Genomic DNA, 13856 nt, shown 5'->3' on the forward strand with positions numbered 1-13856 from the left:
TGCGTACATAATTAAACTTATGTATGCTAACCAGTGCAATAACACCTGCACACACACGCCTGTGTGTGCAAAATAAGTGCAATAGTGCAATATACAACAGCACCTTAAAACTCTAGCACAGTGATTCCCAACCTGTGGGCTGCGGCCAAGGTATTGCAAGTGGGCCGCCAAATAATTTCCAAAATAGTATGATTTTTGCGGGGGGTGGGGGTGTAATTTTATAAAAATATACAGGATAGTGTTTTAAATGTTAAAACTCAGTTACTTTGAAAGAATATTAAAAATGTTCAAATATTCTTTTAATTATTTTGGTTTTTTTTTCTTCAAGTATTAGACATGTGACAAGCAAATGAGAGACAGGAACTTTTGTTGTTATCTAGAGGTTATTGTGTGGACGGCTCCTGGAAAACTGTAATACTGAAGGTGTTGCAACATGTTACAGATGCTATTAGCGACTGTGGAGCTCCTGTACTCAGTTCAGTCCTTTATGTTCGAGCTTAAATTTAAAAAAGTGCTCTGAGAATGCATTATATAGCCTCCGTATTTATGGGGTCAGAGGTGGGCCGCGAACATTTTTGAGACTTAAAAGTGAGCCCTGAGTTGGAAAAGATTGGGAAGCACTGCTCTAGCACTCAAAGCACTTTAGCACATAAAGCACTCTAGCACACAGGCACTTTAACTTTAACTTAACAAGCCAAATCCTCATGGTTTCTTTTTTCTGATCTATCATGAGTTTATTGTCTGTCTAGGTTGTTTACTGTACTTTTCATTCTTATCTGTCATTTTATTTTCTACCTTTTACTGCTATTGTACCTGTTTTATTGATTGTACATTGTTAACATCAACCTGCCTAGGGTCAAAAGACGGAAATTAGCCACTGGCTACAATCCTACATATTTACATGCAAGTGTTTAGTAATATGTACTGACCCTGATATTTCAAATATAAAAATAAATACAAATACTAATACTTTCTCCTGCTGTATGACTGTCACCTCTGCTGACCTCACTGGACAAACAATTGATTTTATTTTTTCACTTATCATAGACTCCAGTTCATATTAGCAATTAATTTGAAAAAAATCAATACTTGGTGGACGAGATGATACGATATATATCCAGACAAAATGTTTTGATACTATGCTGTATCGATTTTTTCCCCACCCCTATTGTTTAGGTTCATTTACTGTTTGGATTATGTTGATATTGTTTGGATGTCCTCTCCTTCTTATAATATTATTATTAGTATTATTATAATAATTATTATTATTATTACTTTCAGATCCTTTTTGCTTTTGATTAACTTTGAATGTGAAAACCTCACGCAGTAAAACTCTTTGACAATGATATTTGGGAACCATACTGAAGTCTGAAATTTCTCACTGAAAACTATAAACAAAGACCTACTGAGGTAACTCTACAGAGTCTAACTGGATCATAATACCTTTGTCATCCATCTGATAAGGTTTCATCTGTTAATGTTTGACTGGTTGTTAGGGTGGATTATTCTAAAGTTCAGAGCTCTGCGTCACATTTTCTTGAAGAACTCTTCATTTCAATGATAAACACGTAAAGACAATAATCCATCAGACGCTCATAAACCTGCTGTCGTCTGTTACATGCTCGTTCTTCCTCTGGTTGGTTTGATGAAGATGAACTCCACCTTCACTTATTGACTACATGAAGAAATTTCTCACCATCAGAAGGTAATGTAGAAGTTAAAACCATGTTTTTGTGAGTGTTTGTTGAATTGATCTGAGATCAGTGTAACACTGAGATCATGGCAGTACTAGACAGAGTGGCTTCTACTGTGTCTCAGCTTACATTTAAGTATATTTTTATTGCCATATCCTTTTGAAAATGACACATGTCTGTTTCTGTCGTGTTCTAATGATGTGTTGATAATGTTACTTGGATTGTTTGTGGGTTCTTTAGCTGTCGGGGTTTTGATGTTTGGCTGCTTTTCTTTTTTTGTATTTATGTTGTTTGTGTGTTTTCATTTGCATGTATGTCAAAGCACTTTACAAACCCTGTTTAAAAGTGTTTTACAAATAGAGTTATTATATTTCTATCTTCCTGGATTCGTTCAGTCACATCTACCATCTATAGTTCCCTTTATGCTCTAATGTGTAGTGTTCTGTGTAGAACAGTCACTGACTGCTTGTATGTTAACATGTGTCATGAGTATGATCATGTATCAATAGATGTCACCTTTTTAAACATTCTGATTATTTTTAAACATAAACTTCCTGAACATACAGCTTAGAGTAACAGCGCCTGAGTGTTAAAGTGTAAAGTGGAATAACTGAATATAGATTTGTTGTCTTCAGAGGTGACCTTGTAAAGATAACTTCTGTTCTCAGCAGCCATTTTAAGGGTCATTTCACAGTAAAAACCTGCAGCAGTTGCACGGTCAACATCCAAAGCTAGCAAGCTGTGAGCATAGAAGTCTACTCAGTATTAAAAAGAGCTTTAATCATACTGACTGTACTCTATCATGATTCCTAAAGGTTACTCATTTATTTGCTGAAACTCTTAAAATAATCTACATGTTGTGTTTATCACAGGAAGTTTTATTGTAAGGTTATTTTATGACATATCAACGGTCGCTGGAGTGCTGTTGATAAAAAGAAGTTACCTGAGGACACACAGATACCAAAGAGCACAATCACGCTGTCTTATTTATGACCAGATTTGAGGAACCTTGAGCATTTTGTCACATTCATCAAGTTTCAGTAGGTTTCATTTGGTTTTTCTTCTCGCCATGTTGTTGTTTTGCTACTTTATACAGGTTTGAAACAGGGCTGAATAATTTGCATAATAATGTAATTGTTCAAGTTTAAGAAATATTGCTACTTGCGCGATTTGGACATTGCAGCAGGCCATATTGCGATTTAATCTAATTTGTGATTAATTTCCCAGCCCTAGTGAATGTACAGGTCACAACTTGTCCACAAGAGTGTTTTGGAGTTGTTGGATTGTGTATTTAATGAGTTTGATGAGGGAAAGCTGGAATACCGTCTGCTTACATTGAGTTGGCACAGCAGGTCTGAACTCAGCAGTGGCGATCTAAAATTATCTTGCACTATTAACTGAAGGTAACGAACCTATTACTAAGACTATAGGAATTATGGCAATGGGCGAATTTGCCAAAATGTTGAAGTATCCCTTTAAAGCCTGTTGTATCATATTTGGTACATACTTTCATGATACCTCTATCTAATCAATATGATCATAAATTACTAATAAACAACTTCTGAATACCATCTGATAAATGATAAAAATGCCCTCAAGTGGATTATCAGTTACCAAAAACATCTAATGTATCAAATGAGACACAAAAATATAAATTATGTTAAATTTTATGGGAATTTGGATTTTGTTTTGTTTTGTTTTTCAGTCAAAAGTTAAACATTTCAGTTCCAAAAAAATAGAATTTTCTTGCTATAATTTGTGTTTTCAGGCTTTAAAGGGTTAAAGTCTCAAGAAGTACCTCCCCAAAAGATGACACACCAGAGAAATCGACTAGATACACCAGCCTTTCACCAACTCCACTGCACATCGCCTGCAATCTGAGCTGCAGGACGCCCTGCTAGACCTCTCCCTGACCGCACATTACAGACTGCTTTCTTAGCATGCACACTGGAAGAGAACTGGATGTTAGTGGCCACATAATATGCAGAGCTATTTAAAGCTGCAACTGATGTAATCCTTTTGCATCCACACTCTTAAACTGCTGGGTTTGGGTTATTTTGGTAACTCAGTGCTGGGTCCAAAAGGGACCAACACAACCCTGAGTTGTTTCAGCCCTGTGGGGTTGGGGTATCGGCTTAAAGGTACAGTGTGTAGAATTTGGCATTTTAGCGACATCTAGCGTTGAATGAGCCGATCTGTTACCAAAACGTCACACCACTAAGCGATGAGAGCCTGTGAAGACCAAAAAGGATCGTGAGCCGGACATCATTTACAGCAGCGACGAGGTGAGGGTTTATTCATTCATTTTTGTTACCATTATTTTTATAGGTTATAGGTCAGTCTTCTTCTCCGCCTGCCTTCCAGGTAGCTTTCAGGACCGGCGGGCAGGTTCGTATTTAAAAATCACGTTTTGCTCTTTCTGTACCCAAAATGTTGCCGTAGACAACATGGCGGTTCATTATGTCAGCCTCTGTGAGGGCGACCCGCGGTAATGTAAATTTAAAAATATTTTTTCTAATTTTGTAAAAAGAAAACGAAAGTTTAAAGGAGATGATTGTGCACTTATTTTAACATACTTCACATAGATATATAAACATTATATCCCATTTACACTGTTTCTGTTTGGCGAAATGCTGCCAAATTCTACACACTGTACCTTTAACCAAGCAAGTTCAGTTATGTTTTCGATATGTAAAAAATAAAAAAATAATAATGATGGGGCTGGGTCGTAGTGGTAGCAGGCTGAGCAAGTCAACCCAGACCTTCCTCTTCCCAGTGACACTTCTTCTCAGATCAGAAAGGATATATAATCTCTCCAGTGCATTCTGGGTCTTCCCCAAGGTCTCCCGACAGCCGTATGTGCCCAAAGTAAAGAGAAAGATCTAGAGATAGGATGCACTGTGTTTAAAGTCTGCATTGTGTTCTCTATTGTAGGCAAACATCTTCTCCAGTCACGAAATGACCAACTCAGTGGATAACTTCAGTCTTGGTGCAGAAGTGTTTAAACATGGAAATAACAACAATTCACCAAAAACATGTGCGAAGGAGTCCGAACAGTAATCACTGTAAAACACACAACATCTGGACACATATAAAGGCATCTAAAACACTTTTAAACAACCCACCAAAAGAATGATGGGAATTTTTCATCCCCTAAACTTCAAACAGCAATGTCCCTCCCCCATTCACCCACCTGTTGAGCAACGTATTTTGCAACATAGGGTCAAACTTACCCAACGTGTGACCCAACGGCCTTGGCCCGGCATTTAGGTGAAAAAATAACCCAGCATTTTTTAGTGTGCACCTGTCTTTGCTAAAGAGATTTTCTCCCTGCATATATTAAAAATACAGATCTCAACTTCTCAGACTAAAGGGTGATTTTTATTTAGCAGTGTTTAACATAAAGCCAAGAATAAAACTGCTTTGTTTTAAACAAACAGGCCCAGCCATCCCTGTAAAAAGTATAACTGGTGGGCTGTCTTAGTAAGAAATGAAAAGACATGAAATGGAGGAAAAATACAGGATTTGAACGGCTAAAGGATTATGGCTCACCTTTTTATTAAGGCTACAAATAGATGACCCTCAACTAACAGTGGCAGAGAAGACTATTAAGATAATAAGTTACAAAATTACATGAAAAACATAAAGTATTGAGTTTTATGACACTACATTTATCATCGCATTCAGAAATATCTATGAGAATCTTAACAGTAAGAAGCAAAGCTGCTGCTGTTTTCTCTCTCACCTTTGTTGAGAATCACTTCACTGAAATGAAACACAGGATAAATAACCAAAATATCTTAAACAATAATTGAGGATTTTTTTCTCCCAAAAAGAAGAAAACAAAAAAGCCTTCACGTGAACTCGAGTGAACAAAAAGAACAGTATTGCAAAAGGAAGAGAATATTTTAGGGTCTTCTCATCATGTATCGGCCACAAAGCAACCTTTTAAATGATGTTTTTTCTCTCGTGCCATCTGGTCAGGAACCACACTGTTAGAAAGCAGGATGTGCCTCTGTGATGTAAAGCTTGCTGTAGTTACTGACCTTGTTGTTGTGTTTGTGTGAAGGTGGGGGCTCTGCTATGGATCAGAGTGAGGACAGAGGGGAGGGAGCCCCCCCCTCGGGAACCGCTCCGAGTGGGGAACATGACGGCCAGACCACAGCTCTGAGGTGAGATGAAGATCTGTAACTGTCCTTGTCAGAGCTCAGCACTACCATCGCTCCAACGTTGTTTTCACATTACTCTGCCATCAGTCTTTGCTTTCAAAGTCATGTGTATGTGTTGTGTTAAAGCCATGAGCTGCAGACGAGAACCCACTGTGAGGAACCTGGACCTGCTCCCAGTGGTGTGTCCTTCAGAAGTGACGTTTCTTTAGGTCGATATGTGGACTTTAAAGATGGACATCAGTCTGATCATCAAAAGTACGTTTTATATCTTTGTATTCATCCTCTTGACTACTACTTTTCTTCTGGGACTCTCATTTATTTCCCTGATTATAAAAATCAATCCAGGTTTAAATCCCACATTAACCAAGAAACTTGACTGTTTTTATGAAAGTTTTAATAAAGGAAATTCCTCCATAAGTTTTTTAATAATTTTTAAAACCCTTATCTTTAATTCGAGGCATTTTTTCTACGTTCAGTCATGTAGTTTAATTTTGTCTTACAATAAAGCAATTTCTAAAGGTTATGCTTTTCTAGACATTTTCTTAAGTTTTTAAAAGTCAGCAAGAATAAAGTTTGAAAACCAGGGTAGATTCATGAGCAGTTTGATGCTGGTTGGAGAAAAAGTGAGAATACTGTGAAGTGACTGGAGTTAAAATGTCCTACTACAGACCCGGATCTGCTCCCAGTGGTGCGTCCCTCTGGAGTGACATTTCTTTAGGTCGATATGTGGACTTTAAAGGTGGACATCAGTAGCTGGGTTTCCATTACCCTCAGAGATGTGCAAAATCTAAATAAAAAACTGGTAATGGGAACACCTGAGTTTCAAAAAAGCCCTAAAGTATCACTATAACGTTTTTACGCTTTCATGAGGAGGTTTTTCAGGCGTTTCCCTATAGAAATATATCACAAAAGTGTAATGGAAACACTTTTTCCACATTTACAAGTCACGGGACGTGACGTACGGTGTCACATGACCAGTCACTCTGAGACAACATGGCGCTGTACGTGTAGACAGAAGAAGAGACTAGATTTTTCTTAACATCATACTTCTACCCTTATGCGTGGCTTCTGCCATACATACGGACTTTACCTATGAACTATCATCCGTTGCCTTCGTCTTTTGTTCAACATTATCAAGGCAACCACCGTAGATGTAACCAAAACCGTACCAACACGCAACAGGTTTTGAGCGTCAGGATTCCATGCAGCAGATTCACGCGAGACGAGATTTTATGAGAATTGCAAGGCCTATGCCCAAAACTCCCTTCAGTGGAAACGCATTCAAAGCGCAATTGAACTTAAATGAAATTTAAGAAATATCGCTTTTATTTTGCGAAAACTGTAATGGAAAACTAGCTAGCCTGATCATCAAACGTAAGAATGGAAATTGATTGACACAACTGCTTTGTTCAAACAAGCAGGCCCAGCAATCCCATTAAATAGTTTCAGCTATTTGGCTGTCTGCAAAGAAATCCCAAAAAGATGTGAAATGGAGTCAGAGGTTTTTTTGATAAAACATAAACATCTCCACTTTCACAGGGAAAAGGGCCAAATGAGAGGATTTACACTGTAAGATTTACAAAGAGCGCAAAAATCCATGAAAGATTAGAAAGACCAAGATGTTATGGCTCGTTCCTTTTTTATATTTACAATCTTTCAGCAACATTAATGTTCAAAATGAAACATGGGCTGCCCTTCTCCTCGCTGTGTTTTGTTAAGGCATTACTCAGGGTCATGATCCAGGTTCTGATCTGTTAGGTTATGAGTTTTTCTAGTGTATTTCCTGTGTTTAGTTTTGATTCCTAGTGTTTTCCTTGTTCTGTGATTTCCATGTTTTTAGTTTTACTTTTGTATTTAGGTTTCCTAGGTTATATGTTTCTGGTTATAGTTCTTAGGTGTTTCGTGTAGTCCTTGTGTTTCTGTGTATTTTGTGCCTTATGTTAGTTCATGTTTCTTGTTTAGTTATTTGGTATATATTCCATGTTTAGTTAATTCTCTGTGCTTCATGTTTAGGTTATTCCCTGTGTTTTATGTTTAGTTATTCTTTGTTTCATGTCTAGTTTTACTCCTCGTGTTTCATGTTTAGTATTTCCCTGCTTCATGTTAGTTTTACATTCCCTGTGTTTCATGTTTAGTTAATTCCTGTGTCTCATGTTTAGTTTTACTCCCTGTGTTTATTGTGTAGTTTATTCCCTGTGCTTCTTGTTTAGTTATTCCATGTTTAGATTTACTCCCTGTGTTTCATGTTCAGTTTTCCTCCCTGTGTTTGAGTTTCCTTCCTTGTGTTTGGTTCTTTGTGTCCTCCTGTGTTTCCTTGTTCAGCTTCTAGTGTTTAGTTTTGTCATTCAGTCCTCGTGTGCTTCTTGTGTTAGGTTCCATGTTTCCTGTTTTATTTTGCAGTTGCCTTCCCTTGTGTGTGATTCTAGTTTTGCTTCCTGCCTCAGTTTCCCTCCACTTTGATGATCCTCACCAGTTCACCTGTGTCTCGTTATTCACACCTGTCTCCCATAGTGCAATCCCTCCCAGTGTATTTAGTCTCTGTGTCTCTCTGTGTCTGTGTCGGTTCATTGTAGATGTCTTCACCTTGCCTGTACTCCTCGTGCTTCCTCGTGCTCCAAGTGAATTTTGTTTTGTTTCATGGACTTTAAGTTTGATTCCTGGATTTATTTTGAGTATGTTATTTTGTTTGTTAATTAAATCAATCCTTTTTGTTTTATCTGCATTTGGGTCCTCCGTTTTGAGTTTTTTCCCTGAATGTGAAACTTAGTATGTGTTGATTGTTTTCTGTAATAAAAAAAACAAACATTTGCATTTTTTGTCTACATGTTATGTGGCTCAACTACCAGCAAAATGATAATAGTTAACATTAATACAAGAAATAAAGGCTGTGGCTGTAATGAAATGCCAGACAAAAGGACCCACAAGCAAACTAAGGACACAGGAACAAATCAAAATCCGATTAATGAAGGCAAGGTTTGGTACACAGAAGGTTAGTCAGCACAGTCAAAGGTACAAAAAGGGCAGGCAAAAGCTCGGAAATCAACAGACTTAAATGGGTCAAATATGAGGAATCTATCAGAAAAATAGGGTTCGAAAGTAATGCACACAGGGAGTAATACAGACGATCTAGCACAGAAGGAAGGGAATGAGTGGTATACGCATCAAAATTTTAAGACCAGTTAAAAAATTGCAAGAATTTGCATTTTGCATTGTTGGAGCTTAAAGGTAGACTATGCAATTTTTTTCCCACTAGGTGTCGTAGGAGAGCAAAGCCTTGAAAATGTAAACAAAGAGGAATTTTTGACACACCTCCACCATCTTGAAGCCTCCCCCTTTAGCCACTTTAGCTTCTGTTGATCCTAAACACCGATCATATACAAGTTTATATGTAACGTTCAAGGCAACCTTTACTGCTAATATCTTTTTTCAGCTGCAGTTAACCATTTCACGAGTTCTTCTTATCCTGGCCGGCTATGTTATAGCATCAATTAAACATGAAAACATCAGCTTCAAACAAGACTTGGGTGATTTGAGATAAACAAAATTTGAGACACTACCTGATTTGAGTAGAGCTACCTCCGTCTGCAGCCTCCATTTATTAGCAGCAGGCTAACATTAGCACGCCTAGCTTCCATTCATTTTAACCCCACGTTTATTTCAGCCGCGCTATCACACTCAGCTTAAATGTCCAACCATAAGAACAGTGCTGTGTCAATAAATCAACACTGGACAAATGTCGAGACAACGCACACAATGAATGAAAAGATGTAGCCTACTTATGCATCCACGAGAAGCAAAGCCAGTTCTGAGTCATGCGAGAGCTTTTAAGCGTCGTGTAGGGCTCGCCACCGAGGAAAAGCAAGTCCGATATTAACTCTAGTTTTTCCTCTTGCTTTGTCAGAGGGTTTCCTAGACAAATGTTGAGGCTTTTTAGGTGGGGGGGAAGTCGGTATCAGGCCTTTTGGTCGGACGCTTCGGACTGGAGTCTGCCATTTACACTCCTCTCAGCTGTTTGGGTGAAACATTTACCTGCAGCAGCACTGCTGCCCCTGGGGGCGCATCTAGGAGGAGAGTGGCGTGTGCAGAGGAGAAGGTTACCACCGCGATCTGGTCCGGTCAGAGTTATAAATATCCCATATAAACAAAACTACAGGGTACCGAAGTTTTAATTCAGTGTGTTGATACTGTACTCAGAAAAACATTAACATAGCATATGTATGATTTTTATTACATTTAAAGTGTAAAATGTCGGATATTCTACCTTTAAGAGGGTTCTACGTAGAACTTCAAAATGCAAATAGAAGAAATGGGAGTGAGACAAAAAAATTTTGAATAAGCAATTTATTGAAAACAATTAAACTGAAATAGGCTGTTCATCGCTAAAGTGGAAACCAACAAAAAACTGCATGAACCAGCGAAATGGGTCTTGGGTTTCTAAAAGGTGGCAGGGGATTATGTTTCCACACTACCACCCACTAAGTCTATCAAAAAGATAGATGAAATGAAAATATGACCCACAAACAAAAACAGGCGGGAGTCATTCAAGTAAGGGGAATGTAAAATAATTTTTTTGTTTTTCTCCCGCACACACACACAAAGGCACTCGAAAATTTTCTTTTTATAATTCAACACGAAGAGAGAGCCGACTGATTGTGTTGACCCTTACACACATACAACCCAACCGAACTGAGCAGCAACCTGCTCCCTACATAGCCTCCCAGCCATGCTGATCACCAACAGCTCTCAGCTGGGTGCAGCCACCTCAGTTGCACCAAGTTTCCTAAACAAGCAGGGTGAATATTCCCTGAGTTTATGTGGGGAAAATCAAGTAGAAGTCTAACTATTCATAACATGTAGACAGTGGATAATTTATCATGAACATAAAAATCAAAATCCATTACAGACAATGTAAAAGGCAAAATTTTAGATGTAAGTTTTTTATTTTTTTAAGAAAAGAATATCTGTAATCCAGAATCTTTAGTCAGGTTGTTCAAGGACAAAAATGGAATCTGCCAATCAAATTAAAATCATTACAACTCTGATTAAATTACCGCAAGAGAAAATTCATTAAAGGTGCAGTGTGTTATATTTACACTGTAGCATTTAGCTGAACAAACTTGGTAAAATAAAGCAAAACATTTCTAAGACAGTCTATCTAAATAAGTGTTTAGTCATCTAAATTCAAAAATAGCTATTGTGAAAAAAAAAAAAAAAAAAACACAACTCAGAATAAACCTATAATTCATACATAGGGAGGGTCCCCTCCATGGATGCCACCATCTTGGATTTTTACATGTTTCCATGGTAACATGGAGGAAAAAAGGAAAAAAAGGATAAAGTTATTGTATTGACATTACAGATACACATTAAATTCAATTGGTTGCCACAGTTTCCAGCAGAGAAATGCAATATAGAACCCACTTCTAGATGTTGATATTCAGTTTTACACACTGCACCTTTAAAGAGGACAGAATTACCGTACATTTGCCTCTTCCTCAGTTCGCCAAAACACACAATTCAGTCAGGCATTACAACAGGCATCCCAGATAGTAGCTATCAGACATATACTAGGTTTTAACTTAGACTTGTTTCCACTTGTTCCAAAACTTTCAAATGTAAGCAAGAGTAAAGTTTGAAGACCAGGGTTTAAATCCATAAGCAGTTTAGTGCTGGTTGGAGAAAGAGTAAGAATACTGTGAACTGACTGGTGTCAAATTGTCCTTCTTCATACAGACCTGGACCTGCTCCCAGTGGTGCGTCCCTCAGGAGTGACATTTCTTTAGGTCGATATGTGGACTTTAAAGATGGACATCAGTCTGATCATCAAAAGTAAGAATGAAAATTGTCTGTTCTTAAGCTTCGTATCTTTGTAGTGATCACTTTATGTTCTTTCAGGTGTTTTTATGTACCAATCCCATACTGTTTGATTTAGCTTTATATTTTGCTTCGTTTAGCCATGCTTACTGTTAGCACTATAAACTGAAAATCAATTTTTCTTCACTGCCAGAAAGCAGTGCACGAGTTACCGTTTTTAGAGCAGGGAAGAAGAACCAAAGGACACACTGCAGCAGCAAAGAATGGTGGATGTATGACAGTTTTTCTCTGAATATGATCGTTAAAATGCCTTCTAGAGGGAGCGCAGATGGTCGAGTGGTTTAAGGTGCTACCCATGTACGCGGGCGGCCCGGGTTTGAATCCGGCCTGTGGCCCTTTACCGCATGTCTCTCCCCACTCTCTTCCCTATTTCCAAATCTATCCATTGTCCTTCCTCTGTCAAATAAAGGCATGAAAAAGCCCAAAAAAAAAAAAAAAAAAAAAAAGCTGAACGTCTTTTTATCCAATTAAAACCATTTACTAGCTTGAATGCTAACTGACATGTTATTTATCCTTTGTGAGGGTCTGTCAGCTAGAGCCCAACTGATTTATCAGCAGGCCGATTAATCGGGCTGATTACAGCGTCTCACAGATTAATCAACATCGGCCAAAATATAGCCGATATATTAACTTTTTTGCGGGGATTGTCTCTGCTCCTGTCGCTCTGTGTTCTGTCTCCATGCTGAACTCAGCCCAGTGCCTGTCCCCTCCCCCTCAGACGCAGCGTTCAGCAGCAGCTCTCCCTCACTCAGTGTTGCCAACTTAGCGACTTCATTGCTATATTTAGCGAGTTTTCAGACCCCTCTGGCGACTCTTTTTCAAAAAAGCAACTAGTGACAAATCTAGCGACTTTTCCTGGTGTTACTGGAGAGTTTTGGAGACTTTGACGTGAAAGCACGTATCGTTGTTTTCCTTCTAACTGAGCACGCTACTGCCGTGGGCCTCTCCCCGTCCCTAAGCACTCACAGGCAGCGTCGTCCTCGCGCAGTTTGACTGCAGCAGAGTAGAGGACTAATGCTCGTTTCAGACTGGGATCATGTTTTGCTGCTCACGTGTGCCGCATGTCAGCTCTGGTTCCTGCCGGTGCGGCTTTCACACACGGCGCGAGTTTTCTGCACGTCAGGCGCATCTCCCTGCTCTCAAAGCCCTGTCCTTCTTCATAAGTTTTACCTCAGTAAACACCGCTAAAAGCTACTTGATTTAGTGTACAGAGGAAGTGTGTCAGGAACTTTTCAAAATAAAAGCATTCTTTACAAATGAACAGAGTTTCCCTACAGAAATGCTAAACCAGACTTTTACTTTGAAAAGCACAAACCAGAAAAGCGTTCATACGGTGTTTATCTTGCCTTTGACATATTCTACCAGTGTGGAGACAGAACGTTTCACTAACAGTAGATCTTTAGAGAACAACTTTATAAAACAGGCACATTTAAGCTTGTGGCTTTCCTCAGGGTTATCAAGAAACACATTGTAAACATATTCTATGTGCATATTTGCCACAACGATGTAAATATGGCTCTCCTTTATCATTTTCCTGTCAAATATTGTCCACAGCCACCGTATAAGACTATCATACAGCGTTTTAATGTCGTCTAAGTTGCATCTTTGTGAAATAAACAAAGATCAATGCAACTGGTTATTCATATGTTCACATTTGTGTTCATGTACAGTGTATATCCTGTGTATATCAATGCTCTTCTTCCATATATTGGCCAAAATATCGGTTGTCGGCCAATATATTGGATATAGGCCGATATATCGGATATCAGCTTTTTTTTAAGCCCCCAATATCGGTATCAGCATCGGCCCCAAAAATCCCATATCGGTCGGGCTCTACTGTCAGCCAATAGCAGGCTGTTCTGTAATCACGTGATGCTGCCTAAAGAGAGCATAATGTAGAGAGAGATAGAGAGAGTCTGTGATGCAGCCCCCTGTATTATTGTTAATTTGATAATTAGCAGAAAAAACAACTTTAGGGTCACAGAAATGCTGTACATTATGATGCTATTAGTTGAGCCATGTTCTGAGTCAATTATAGGTCTAAAATAATTTGCTACTCTGCACAATCAGTCCAGAAAGTTCACACTGGTTTCAGATCAGTACTCAGTATCGGCAGATA

The 13856-nt window shown here is 38.6% G+C and overlaps 1 protein-coding gene across 1 annotated transcript in view; it reads left to right on the top strand.

Annotated features, from left to right (window-relative positions):
• Positions 1–1569: 1569 nt before the first annotated feature.
• The window catches only part of LOC121521256 (NLR family CARD domain-containing protein 3-like), a 28570-nt gene continuing 16283 nt past the window's right edge, over positions 1570–13856 (top strand). The window contains exons 1-5 of the mRNA XM_041805091.1: positions 1570–1705; positions 4629–4731; positions 5764–5866; positions 5990–6118; positions 11597–11692. Coding sequence (XP_041661025.1) covers positions 4653–4731; positions 5764–5866; positions 5990–6118; positions 11597–11692 — 407 coding nt within the window. The 5' untranslated portion in view covers positions 1570–1705; positions 4629–4652. The remainder of the gene's footprint in view (positions 1706–4628; positions 4732–5763; positions 5867–5989; positions 6119–11596; positions 11693–13856) is intronic.

The sequence above is a fragment of the Cheilinus undulatus genome, linkage group 14 (genome assembly GCF_018320785.1).
Source record: "Cheilinus undulatus linkage group 14, ASM1832078v1, whole genome shotgun sequence".
NCBI classification, from domain to species: Eukaryota; Metazoa; Chordata; class Actinopteri; order Labriformes; family Labridae; genus Cheilinus; species Cheilinus undulatus.